This window comes from Phragmites australis, chromosome 1 (genome assembly GCF_958298935.1).
Source record: "Phragmites australis chromosome 1, lpPhrAust1.1, whole genome shotgun sequence".
NCBI classification, from domain to species: domain Eukaryota; kingdom Viridiplantae; phylum Streptophyta; class Magnoliopsida; order Poales; family Poaceae; genus Phragmites; species Phragmites australis.
The window spans coordinates 36424058-36437430 of record NC_084921.1 but is presented as its reverse complement, the minus strand read 5'-3'; the positions used below and the strand labels follow the sequence as shown (position 1 = coordinate 36437430).

Genomic DNA, 13373 nt, shown 5'->3' with positions numbered 1-13373 from the left:
TCTTACTCTTTCTTCAGAGTCTATCTTTAAAGGACTTTGATTGCATGCTTTCAATTACATCGTTCACATTCACTTCCTAGTTCTACTTCTATTAGTCAATCTTCCTATGAATTATATGCTTACTAATAAATTTGTTCCTTTGAATTCTTCGTATCCTTTGGACTAAAAATCAAAGTTCATTTTTTCTATAAATTCATTTATAGGCATCATCAAGTCTGGAGCTAGGTAAGTTATTAATCTATCATATCACCTTCTAAGAATCCTAATACAACTTTATTTATTGTATCTCATCTTTTATCTAATAATGTTATTAGAACATTTGTTCCTAATTTATTCCTTGCCATACCCTTAATTCCTATGATATACATTCCTTGATGAATATATTTATAACTTGAATATTTAGATCATTTTCAAATTGCTTACTTACAACTCTTAATTCTATTTAGTTGTGTCAAAACACTTAATTCTACTTCTTTAGATATCCTGTATAATCTATTTTTACTTTTAAACATACTCATTTGATAGAACTGTTGAGGCTTTATTTTTTTTAAAGTATCATTCTAATATCTTTTAAGTTCTCTTTCTAAATCTACGACTTCTTCTAGGTTATAGATGTCATCTCTCTTACCTTTCAGCCTATCAATTAAAATTAAGGGTCTTGCATATTAGATTACTAATTGGAGTGTTTTGTCTCTTTTGACAAAACTTTTAGATATACCCATCTTTGTGAGTTTATAGTCTTAGTGGATACAATTATTCCAGACAAGGCTAATACAATCTCTTTGCTACTTTCTTTAGTATTAATTTTAGTCAAATCTGAATCATGGTCTTATTTTCTCCTAAGATTTGTAAGGATAAATTTATTTTGTTATTTATAAGGGAAATATTTTTCTTCTAACTGATTGTGTTCTTTGTATAACCTTTCTAATTTAAGTCTAAATTGTCTTATCTTTTACCCCAAGTTATATATTTTTTTTTGCAATAAATCAATAATTAGATTTAATTGGCTATGAGAAGAATGCCAACTATATTTTTCAAAGGATTGAATATGTATCTAATATTAATATTATCCTTTGTATTGATAATTTTTCCAGTACTAACTTCTAAAATTCAAATATTTTAATTTTTCAATGATGACCATACTCTAATACCAATATATGAAGAATAAAGAAATTAGAAGATCAAGAATATATATATATATATATATATATATATATATATATATATATATATATATATATATATATATATATATATCACACTCAAGCTGCGTATAAGCCAAGGTGCATGCACTTGCACTCCTTTTCCACCTCTAATATGCACAAAACAAAGGAGCTAGCCAACAAACTTGTGCCACACCACTCATCATTCCACCCACTAAACAAGATTGTATGCAGCAAATTTTTTGTTGATTCCAATTGTTGATATTACTAGAACCACATATCCAATTTTCAATTCGTTTGAAGCATATTGTTGAAAAAATATGCTTAATAAAATAAGGTCTTTGAAGGCAATATTTTGATGAAGTTTTAGGATGTAATGGAGTTACGTCATGTAAATCATCCAATATGCTTTGTGCTATACTGCAGTTACAATTTAGGTTGTAGTTATGATTCAGGAACAACCAAGTTACAATATGTTGAACAATATAGCTATGATATGATAGATACTCTAATTACGATAACATAGTTACAACATGGTAGACACTTTAGTTACGACAATACATTATCGAGTGAGTACTAATGTCGGTGACACAGGATCCAGGGGTCCCCGAGTCCTGAGGCCAGGTCAGCAGTGTGCCACGTGACGCCCTACCGCGGGGATCATCTCCGCGAGGTATGAGAAGACTAAGTCCCGGGAGAGGGTGCTCGGGGCCATGAACAGTGGTCCCCAAGTACCCGAGAAGACCAAGTGTCGGGAAGAGAGTGCTTGGGGCTGTGAACAGTGGCCTCCGGGCACTCAAGTCCCCCGACGATCAGAAAAACCAAGTGCCGGGAAGGGGGTGCTCGGAGCTGCGAACAGTGGTCCCCGAGCACCCGAGTACCCCGAGGACCCAAGGAAGTTAGTTCCGGGAGAGAGTGCTCGGGGCAGTGAACAGTGGCCTTCGAGCACTCGGTTCCCTGAGGATCTGAACAGTCAGTTCCGGGAGAGAGTGCTCGGGGCTGTGAACAGTGACCCACGAGCACTCGGTTCCCCGACCGCCTCAGAAGTCTTTCGCCGGTGGCCCCCACAGAGGTCCAGCGGTGATGTATCAACCAGTGAAAGGCCCAATGCTGTATTTAAGAGGGCGCATGGCCTGTCACTTCCAACTGCTCCTGCCACGCTCGTTGTCAGTCCCTGCCACGGTCTGGCAGGGAGGCGTGGGGATATTTAATGCACGGGTCCCGTCGCGGGACATCCGGTGCGCCTCGGGATAACATCGCGAGGCCCAAGACGCCCCGCCTGCCGCCTTGCTGTGTTAGGTGTACAAAACCGAGCGGGCACGCCGGGCTGTTCAGTGGCTGTCCGGTGGGCCCTCTCCGCGGCGCCAGTTGCAGAACGACATGATGATGAACCAGACCGGACGGGGCCGCGTTTTCAACCCTCCCCGTCACTTCGCGTAGCAGCCCATGATGGCTGCTTTCCATTTATGGCGCCTCGGAACTTGCGCCCTCCATTTCTGGGCACGCTACCGCCCGACGAGTATTTAAGGCGGGGTGGGCTCCCCGGAGAAGACAAGTAAGAGAAGGTTGGAGGAGAGGAAGCCGAGGAAGAAGACATAGATTCAGTACAAGCACAGAAAGCTCAGATCACTGAAGAACAAGGAGCCCGAAGCTCTAGGCTAGACAAATATTCTTGTAACCAGCAACATCTCTGAGAGACATTCTCAGAGCATTTATAGCATACGCACAGGAGTATGGTGTTACGCTCAGTGCGGCCTGAATCTGTCTAAAAGACCTCCAGTGTATTTACTACTTCTGCATCCGATCCTTCTATTCCACCTGCATCGTATTTACGTCCATTTATTTCATCCGATCCTTTCATTTATTTCTACGTGCGAATAGATGTGTATATATATATATATAGAGAGAGAGAGGGGTGTACTGTGGCACTTTTGCTTTTGCTATTGGTCTATAGGCAATAGGCTCGTGTTTCTGCCTTTTGAAGCAGAAGATCCTCGTCCCCGGCCTTTAGGCGGGAACCCGGAGACAGAAACACCGCCGCGTCAGCGTACGGACGAGACAAAAACCCTGCCGCTCTGCCTAGCTGGCTCCCACGCCCCACCAGCTCGGAGCTCCGCCTCTCGGGCCGCGCATGGCAGTGGCTGCACGCTGGGCTTGCCTCCGCCTCCGGGTGGCCGTACCCATATATCGCCTCGCGCTCGCAATGGCGGGAGCGCTGTTTGGGTTTGGTGGCGTTTCCCGTAATAAGGTACCAAAACGGAGGGCTCTCAGGTTCAGGTAGATGCGGCTAAAGCCTCAATCAAAGGGACAAAGCTCTAGTTGTTCACTTCTGTGCGTTTCTAACGCTGCCCACAGGTTTTATCAGAGCCTACTGGAGCAGCCTCTGGGCAGGTATTTCGCGGCCTGCTTGCTTCATCGAGAAAGCGATTCATCCTTGCTCGAGGTGACTTCCCTTCTCTGCTTCGATTCCCATCTCCGCTTGTTCGGTTTCTTCTTCTTTGATCTGGTATCTATCTCTGCTTGCTTCCTTGGTTTGTATCTTTGATCATGCTTGGTTTGTTTTCCTTTTCCCCCCCTTCTTACCAGATTTGTTTCGGGCAAGAAGTTGTGGGAGGCGGCTACAGAGGAGGAGGAGGCAGCGTTTCGGTACGTTTCTTGATTTACCCACTCCATATCTGGGTGTTCTCTTGATCTGGGTGTTCTACTGTGACGCCCTTGTTCTTGGCCTCTTGGGGGTAGTGAAGAAATTTCTGCACGAGTGCGTGTTCGTTCTCGGATAGATCGTTGTGGTGCGCGTGCGCTCTGATGTGGCAACTGACATGGAGTGATGGAGATGCAAGATTAGGCGCGAGTGTCGTAAGCACCTCTCTATGTTCGTAGTCTTAGCCTTCGCTTCTTTTTCTTGATCCTTTGTCTCCCCCCCCCCCCCCCCCCTTTCTTGATATGTGAATATATTTGCGGAGCGGTTGTTACTTGTTAATTTTGTGTTCTTGGATTAGTTTTCTTTCTGTGTTCTTGGATTAGTTTTCTTACTATAGGTGAGTACCCGTGAGTTGGAAAACCAAAATTTTATACTAACATAATATCGTCTCAAGTTTCAACTATACATTAAGCAATGTTTCTACATCTTCACATTACTTCACAACTTTGTCACATTTTAACTGAAATAGTTGTCACGTGTTAACTAAAATAGTTTTTCTTGGACAACAAATTAACATGTAATTAGACTACCTTTATAGAGCTCTGCAATCCAAATAAAATAAGAGAAGAATTTCATGTACAGGAGGCAGCTCGTTCTAAGGTCTAATATGGTGCAGAGCAGGCCTAGGATCTGGCTTCAAAATGAGGAATGAATCACCATCCTATACAATTTTCTAAAGCAACCTTGGCAATGGACTGAACTGCTCCAACGAAATTGTCTATGCACTTCTACATAGTTAAACAGCTAAAACTTCAATCTGCTCAACAAACAAAACACTTAATGAATCAATCGTAAGTCAAAGAGAAAGAAGGGACTTCTTGAATCAACCGGAAGTGTAAAGAGAAAGGAGGGACTAACCTGCATGCAGAGGAAATGATTGATGTAACAACATAGCACCTCTCATTAGTGTGCCCGTCATATTCCAATCCATCGGAAATGGATGTTTCAATGTGGGGTTGGCAAGAAAATAGAAAAAAAAAGGCGCTGCAAGACTTATGCTAACTTTTAGCATAAGTGTGGTGTCCAGATGAACTTGGGGAGTATTCAACATCAGCTATTTATTGTTTAAGAATAGATTATTAGATCATACATATGGAATGCTGACCAATTTCAAGTTAAGAATATTGCAACGGCTGAAAAATTAGTATGCTCAGTGGAATGAAGTGAATGAATTTAACATAAATTGGTAGAGCACCATGGTAAAACTGTAAATTACATTATAATATTTAAATCATTAAACTCTATATTGACATCCTTCCTCTAAAAATGTTTTTTTCTCTGACCTCATTGCCATATGTCAAGCGAAGAACAAAATTAGAATATAATTTTGAGTTCATACCATCTGGCCTTCTTTAGCTGTTTTCTTGATCTCAGTAATGAGCTTTTTCTCCTGGGCTTGCAATCGTTGCCTCTCTCGCTCAATTTTCCTAATGGACCGATCCAACATTCTCTTGTTCTCTCTAAAGAGTTCTGAAAGAGACAACCATTAAAGGGGAAAAACATAATCCATAAGGTCAATGATACGTAAACCTTTTCAACAAGTTCGTTTCACAATGAGAAATGTAATATAAAGGATGTGCAAGTTGTACTGGGGGCATATTTCTATCTTGATGAATAATCTGCAAATGAAATATACTCACTTGAATTTATTCCATGAGTAAATGCCACGTTGATTCTATTCATGAGCTAAAAGAAGCAGAAGGCTTGAACACGTAAAAAGCTAATATCCAGTTACTGCTAGTGCAACTGCAACATACTAAGAGTGTGGCGTAAGTCCAGATGATTGGTTTACACGCCAAGGTATCCTCCTTTGGATTTCACCCAGCACAAAAAATAAAGACAAATCCCAACCTTTCCCGAGTGGTATCTTGACATCTCAAGCAAATCCTTTGAGGAACAAGCTACTGCAGCTTGAGACCGAGAAATCGAACCGAATCTGGAGCGACTGAGCTGAAAATTCCGGATTGGATCGAGGAATTTACCGGTGGACGTCTTTCGCTTCCCGAATAGAAAACTCATATTTGATCCTTAGTCCTAGGGATAGGGCTTCGATTGGAGTGGATCGAGAAGAGGTTGACAAGAACTCGATTGAATTGGTTAGGACCAGCCGCCTTCTGTTTGCTTGGGAGCGCAATGGATTGATTCTCTTGATTCGATTCTCCAAACTCCTTTCCCTTCCCTTTCCTGTTGCCGACGCAAGCTGCGATCTCGACAATTTGGCTGCAGTGAGAAGCCGTCGATCTTGACGATTCATGCTCGGTGAGGCCAGGAGGGGAGGTGGGATTGGGGATAGTTGCGTGGGGAGCACGAGAGAACTACCGGAGGGAGAGAGGACGTGATCCGCTCGATCTCGTGATCACCTGCTTCGATTCGCTCGATTCAGATTGAAGGAGGGCTTCGCGTGGCATTACCTCACCGGCACCATCATTGGGCAGGAGAGAGGAGACCGTCTTCACGAGCACGGAGGCCGCACCTGGACAGCGAGGCGGAGGAGGAACACGGCAGTGCACAGATTGCTATTGCTGGACGTTGACGTGCTTGATTGGCAGAGAGTGGAATAGGGTGGGAGGAAGATCAGGGGGATGGAGCGGAATTAGGGGGAGCAATAGAGGAGCGAGATGGAAGGCTGCCATGTGGGGGGTGCAGAGCGGGCGCTAGGCGTGTAGGCCCCACCTGTCGGCGCGTGGGAGAGGAGTGGGACGTAGGGAAGGTAGAACGGCTTGCCTTGTCTTAGAACGACGAGCATTGCGTATTTTTTAAAGTAGTAGATAGAGATAGAAATTTCTTCACTAAGGGTACCGCATGTTTAATTTTTTACTATTCGTGATGACTTCGTAAGACATAATCCTATGCGGTGCTATGTTCTGAATCAGATCGCATATGCGTACTGTTTTCTAAGGTAGAGCACGCTAGTGCTAGGCCAAGAATTGTACTATGCTGTACTCCTGTTGGGAGGAATTCCACACTCAGCACGGTCCACTATGGCCTACCCATATGCATTTCAGTTATGTGTCTAAACTCATGCTGCCCAAGAGGTTTGTATATGTATATTTGGAAACCTACGAGACCCCGTAAATCGAAACCGGATCAAATGTTTTAAAATGTATTCGTCCAGATATTGCAATTTAGTTCAGTGAGACTGGTTTTGAGATGGCCATTTAGGTGTGGAAGATGAAATTTCAGACTTTCAGTAGTAAAGAAGATTTCATAAATTTTCATGTGGTTACTTACTGCTGCTCTTTTGAAGGATTTGACAATTCTTTAGTTTATCATCAATCTTTGCAAATCCATCATCAAGACGGTCTTCTTTTTGACAAAACCAAGATAACACAACAGATATATGTGATTATGCGAGCAGTGCAAGGAGCTTCCAAAGTGTCTTACGCAAGTACCTTATTCTTAAAGAAACATTAATGCTGTTAATGGACATTCTGTGGTAGTCTATAAAAGGTGTTTCTGTCGAGCATAATTGCCATCCCAAACGCAAAATGTACACAAAACGATTTGTCTTCCAGGTCACCAACTCACCATCATGTCATCTTATCTGCCCTTTCTATCACTGAAATTACATTTCCACTTACCCAGATATTGTTCAAGCATGACTTAAACAGATTGTACTAAAAATTTCAGGATATAGTTGATATTTTGAAAAGACTGCAGGGCTGAGGGTAAAAATTAACGCTTTAGACTTTTAGCAGCCACTGCAGTTATGTGATTAATAGATCACTTACAATCCATGAATATATCGCAACATACAAATGAAGAAGAAATATTTTCCCTTTCTTTTATAGAAATGCTGGTAAAGATCATGACATCATAATAGGCCTCCAGGTAAACCAATTATATATAAGTTTAATCAAGACGTCCTAACATAAATTATGTTACTGAGATCATTTGAAGTGCATGTTAGGTACAAAACATACAATCTATGCTTCTAATGTTGCCATTCTACCTTAGTAAAAAGGCATAATGGTCAAAATAGCGACTGCTGCTACTGTTTTAAGCTCCAAATTCTGCATATAAGCTTCATACAATTGATGTCTTTGTGGTTTGTGCATGCTGAAATTCTAGTTGTACATCCAATTCTCTTTTTTTTTCTAACTTGCTTATATATACCCCTCCAAATAGGCTTCAACCTTTTCCAGTTTATACTTGTTCAGGCTGTGTTGTACCTAGCCGGCCGGGGTTTGGATCCTTTAGCTTATACTTGTTTAGGCTTCAAATTTTGCAGAGAATATTTTTTATTATTAACTAATTAATTGGTTAATTGAACAATCTGTATTTTGTTATTTTTTTATCAAACAAATTTTGCTATTCTTTGAGTTATTATCCAGGGATAATTTTCCAATTCATTGTCCTTTTTTAATATGCAGTCATACATATCCAGTTCAGGAGCAAAGCTTATAACCAGGAGTAGCAGCAGCATATGATCAATTTGGTCTGAGAAGGATTTTCCACATAGAAACAATAATCTTGTGGATACATAGAGCACCAACATGACAAAGAAACACAAAATTAGGAAGTCCAAGCATCTTCTGGAGAACAAAAAGGGTATTCTTTTCTCAACTAATATTTACTCATACAAGTTATTATGTTGGCACAAGGATTTCAAAGTGCAGTTTTTTTCATAGATGAAATTGTTCACCATAAAGAGAATATATCCTTGTAATCTATTGTTGATTTTTCTTGTTCATTCTAATTGGATGAACTCAATGTGATTCCAATGCCAAGAAAACCTGCATAAGTCTTATATATTTAGTATTTCTCCGTTAGTGCTTTTGACATTGCGATAACTTAGTTCTTTTAGATGAACCCCTGCCTTGTGCTTTAATTAGTATTTCTTCTATTTCTAGCAACTCGTTGTCTGAAAAGAATAGCTGCTATTTTGGTTTTTCAGATGTCGATGAGAATGTGGAGAACATTTTACGAATGATAGGAGAGGAGAATGAGCAGGATGAGAATGAACAAGATGATTCTGGAAATTCCTTCAAGAAATCAAAGTTATCTTCCCTTGTAAAGGGCTTCCATGAGGACTATAAATACCTTCACAAGCACTACAAACAACTAATCAGCAAAATAGAAAATGTTGGGCACAGTTCTTCTGGTTCGGATTCATCTGATTCAGACCAGGAAGGAGACATATCAGACAATGATATTACTATTCAAAAAGTGGCAGTAAATGAAGAAAATGGCTGGAAACATATGCTTTCTGAAGATCCTAGTGTGGAGGTAGAAATTGAGAAGTTGAAACAAAATACTGAAGAACAAGCAAAGGAAATATATGATCTGAAGCAGCTATTAGAGAACACAATCAAGGATAAAGAAGCTACAAGAGTAGAATTAAGTTCAAAGATTGCAAATCTGTCATCTGAAAATGTAAATTTAAAATCGTTGTTTGAAACAGCAGAGAGGGAGGCAGGAGAATCACTGAAGGGATTAAAATCCATGGAGAATGATATCAAAGCATTGTCTAGTAAGAAGCAAATTGTTGAAAAGGAGAGAGATAACCTGAGTATGTCAGTTGTAGATCTGAAGAAGGAGAGGGAGGATCTGAGCAATCAGCTGAAAGATACAGTGAACCAATGCACTCTCCTGTCATCCGAACTTGAGAAGGCTTGTCTGGCTGAGAAAGAAGTGCATACCTTGTTGGCAGAAAACCAGAAGCTGAAGAATGATAACCTGATGCTGTCAGCAGAGTATGACTACCTGAAAGCACGTCTGCAGAATTTAGATATTGAGTGTTGCCAACTGAAGGCAAGTATCTCGGAAACCAAAGCTGAAAATGAATCCTTGATCAGAGAAAAACATATAGCTGAAAGCAAACTTGGGCATTTAGGGGTGGAGATAGATGGTCTCAAAGTGGAGAAAGAGGAGCTAGTGAATAATCTGGACAACGAACGCAGGACTGCAGCAGAAGAAAAGGAGAGATTAGCATCAGAACATTCCAAGTGTTTGGATGAGTTGGAGATGGCACGGTCTAGTGTTAAGGAACTGGAGTCAAAAATAAGTGTTCTGAATGGTAATATTGCAGAGCTACAGAATGAAAAGATTTCTGCTGTGTCAGAGATAGAGCAGTTAGAGGCTTCTTTGAAGAATCTTGAGAACGAATTGAAACAACAACTTGAAAAGATTTCAGATATGCAAAAGACTAATGAAGGCCTGGTGTTGGCAAATTCCAATCTTCATAATGAGATTATTGAAGTACAAGGAGAACAGAATGAAACTATTGCTTCTATTGTTAACCTTGAAAGTAAATTAGAACAGCAAACCCAACATATTTCAAATCTTCAGGAAGTCAATAAAGACCTCGAAGCAGCAAAGACTGATCTGTATAATGAGGTTACGACACATCAAGAGGAGAAAAGTGCAGCACTTGCTCAGTTACAACAGTCAGAGGCTAACCTCAAGGGTCTTCAAAGTGAGTTGGAACAGCTACACAACCAAACCTCGGTTCTCCAACAAGCTAATGAAGAACTGCAGGAGAAAAACTCTAGCTTGCATACGCAACTGGAAGAGAGTAGAACTAATCTGCAGGAGGATATCATTGCTCTACAAGGAGAGAAGGAAGAGGCCCTTAACATTTTACAGCAGTCAAATGCTTCAATCAAGACCCTAGAACGCCAATTAGAGCAGCAAAGAGAACAAATTTCGATTCTTCAGCTTGCCAATGAAGATCTGCAAAAGAGTAACTCCAACCTGAAGATGCAATTGGAAGAAGCGAAGGTTAGTCACCATGCTGAAATTTTAGCTTTACAAGATGAGAAGAACAAAGTACTTTCAGAGTTGCAGCAGTCCGAGGCTTCTATCAAGAATCTTAGAGTTGAGTTAGAGCAAGGAAAAGATCAAATCTGTATCTTGCATCTAGCTAATGAAGATATGAAAAATAACAATGCTAGCTTGGACAAGCAATTGGATGAGGTCAGGAGCAGTCTGCATGCTGAAATTGCAGAACTACATGGAGAAAAGGACACAGCTCTATTGGAGTTACAGACGTCTCAGGCTTCTGTCAGGAACTTTGAGAGTGTGCTAGAAGAGCAGAGTGCGAACATTTCAACTCTGCAGCAAACTAATGATGAGTTACAGAAGAACATCTGGACCTTGACTGAGCAATCAGAACAAGCCAAGGCTGAGCTGCAGAAGGAGATTAAGGCGACACAAGAAGAGAAGGATACAGCACTAACACAACTAAAGCAGTCAGAGGCTACTACAAAACATCTTGAGAATAAGGTGGCACAGCTGAAAGAGGAACTTTCAGTGCAGCTGGAAAACAATTCCACCTTGGACAAGCAATTGGAAGAGGCAATATTGAAAGTGTCGAACTTACAAGAGAAACTCAGGAAGGCCCAGGATGAAGCGGCAAGTCAAATCGATGACATGAATACAAAAACAAAAGATCTAGAGAAGACAATCAATCTATTGTCTTCTCAAAAGACTAAGGTGGAGGATGATCTGAAAATTATGATTGAATCATGCACAGATAACATGCTATTTATGGAAGAATTTGAAGATAGAGTTAAACAAAGAATTACGGATCATGAGACAGGACTTGCTGTTCTCCACCAGAGCCTTAGAGCGGTTTTTAGTAGCTGTCAGGGGCTTCAGTATGCATATGATGAGGTCTCCACAAGGGCATCCCAGCTCGAGGTACTTAAAGGGAATCAGATTGAGCAGATAGGTCAACTAGAGGAGAAAAACACAGAAATTTTAGACAAACATCAACTTTTGGAAGAGGAGAACACAAAGCTACAAAAGCATGTCCAAAACCTTGAAGTTCAGCTCCAGCTTGCCAAGCAGAAGCTTAAAGTTACTGAGGCAGAAAGTAAATGCAAAGAAGATAGCTTTGCAACAGCGGTGGAGACATCGCAGGAAGAGATCCGGTATCTTGAACAACTAGTACAGAAATTTTCGGGAAGAGTCAGATTGCTGGAAGAAATTCTCATGCAAGTAAAAGAACATGCCGAGTCAGGGGTCTCCAAATTGGCTGACAAGTTGGATGAGCTAGAATCACTCTTCAGTCAGAATTTTGTGTGCTTTGTTAACCGTTCATCTGCATGTAGTGAAGAGCTTAAGGTCCTGAGAAACAAGTTATATGACCATCTTGATGAACAGAAGGAACTTGTCAAGGAGAATGATGAGCTGGCTGTTAGGTTGAGAGAGAAAGAAAAGATGATTTCAGAAATGGTGAAAAATGCTGCTGAGGCAGAAGACAAGATGGCCCAGCTTGAGAAAACAGTGGAAGAGAAAGAAGAAGAGGTAGCAGCTAGAGTGCAGGAGAAAAGAGAAGCCATCAAGCAGCTGAGTGATGCAATTGTTTACCACAAGAACAATAACGATGATCTGGTGCGTTACATCCGCAGTCACAATCGCCAATGCCTCCCGTTCTGTTTGTAAATTTTATTATCGATAATTCAATGTCGGTTAAAGTTGTAAAGGCTTGATTCTCGCTGCGAATTTTGGCAGAAAGGAAACTGTTGCCATTTTTCTCATGTATTATAAATAGTGCTCAAATACTCTGTGGGAGTAGCCAAATAGGTTGGCTTGTGTATTCTGTCGGCACAAGGGATTGCTGTAGTGATTATTTTTATCATTCCACCTTATCTTATTATTGGAGTGACCAACTGAGGCTGAAGATGCAATAGATCTTCAGATATGCTGTTCTCAGTCCAAATTCCTACGACAGATTGCAGATCTTCAGGTATGCTGTTCTCAATCCAAGGTTCTTCAGGTCTTGCGCACCTTTTCTTCATTAATGACAGATTGCAGCATTATTTTCATACTCTTTCTTCGTTTTGATTTAGATTTGCCTGCCCCTTTCAAATTCTCCTGTTCTCATGCATTGTAGTTTATGTTACGTCTATACGTTGCTCGTCTTCCAGGTGACAAATAAAAGCCATTCAGTTTTGCTTCCTACTTGTAATAATCCTTGTAACCTAATTGTGACGCACGCAATTCTGGTTAGAAACATTTTTCCATGATTTTTTGCTGTCGCAATGCTGGACTGTGTGAATACTAATACGAAAGGTTTCGTTGGAGCTGGGGTGAATTCCTTTCCTGGGAATTCGAGTAGCATACCTCAATAGGGCTGGTAACGCAGCCACCGGCTTGTATGCGGGCATGCGGCCGCGCTTCGTAGCATCAACCAGCGGCCGCAAACGGGAGTTGCAGCCAGGGCCAGGGGACGAAACGACTGCGTGAAATCAAACGGGGATACGGATAGTCAGAATTTTATCGGTAGAAGTGCCCGTTAGAAATTTTTGAATCTAATATATAAGTATAATATTTGCTAAAAATATAATATAAATATATTAAAAGTTTTCAACATCATAAATTTGACAAATAAGTTTGAAAGTTTCAAAAACTATAATATAAATAGTTCAAATTTGAAATATAGTGCAAGATGTTGCTAATAGGTTTCCAAAACTATTGGACTAAGTTTCGGATTTTGTTGGAAGGATTTCATAGTTGTTGATGAGCTAGCTAGGCAAGCAGAGTGGGAAGCTCAGAAATGG

At 40.8% G+C, this 13373-nt stretch overlaps 1 protein-coding gene across 1 annotated transcript; it reads left to right on the top strand.

Moving 5' to 3' along the window:
- Positions 1–3449: 3449 nt before the first annotated feature.
- LOC133917009 (uncharacterized) lies at positions 3450–12466 on the top strand. The gene is made up of 4 exons (XM_062360936.1): positions 3450–3606; positions 3750–3809; positions 8238–8415; positions 8762–12466. The coding sequence occupies exons 3-4, from the start codon at positions 8361–8363 to the stop codon at positions 12253–12255; spliced, it is 3549 nt and encodes a 1182-aa protein (XP_062216920.1). The 5' UTR covers positions 3450–3606; positions 3750–3809; positions 8238–8360; the 3' UTR covers positions 12256–12466.
- The last annotated feature ends 907 nt before the right edge of the window (positions 12467–13373 follow it).

What these genes read in the sequence shown, in the direction of transcription:
- LOC133917009 (XM_062360936.1), top strand. Translation starts at nt 8,361, where the DNA reads ATGACAAAGAAACACAAAATTAGGAAGTCCAAGCATCTTCTGGAGAAC. An exon ending in TCTTCTGGAGAACAAAAAGG is followed by an intron (nt 8,416 to 8,761) that starts GTATTCTTTTCT and finishes TTGGTTTTTCAG; the next exon opens with ATGTCGATGAGAATGTGGAG.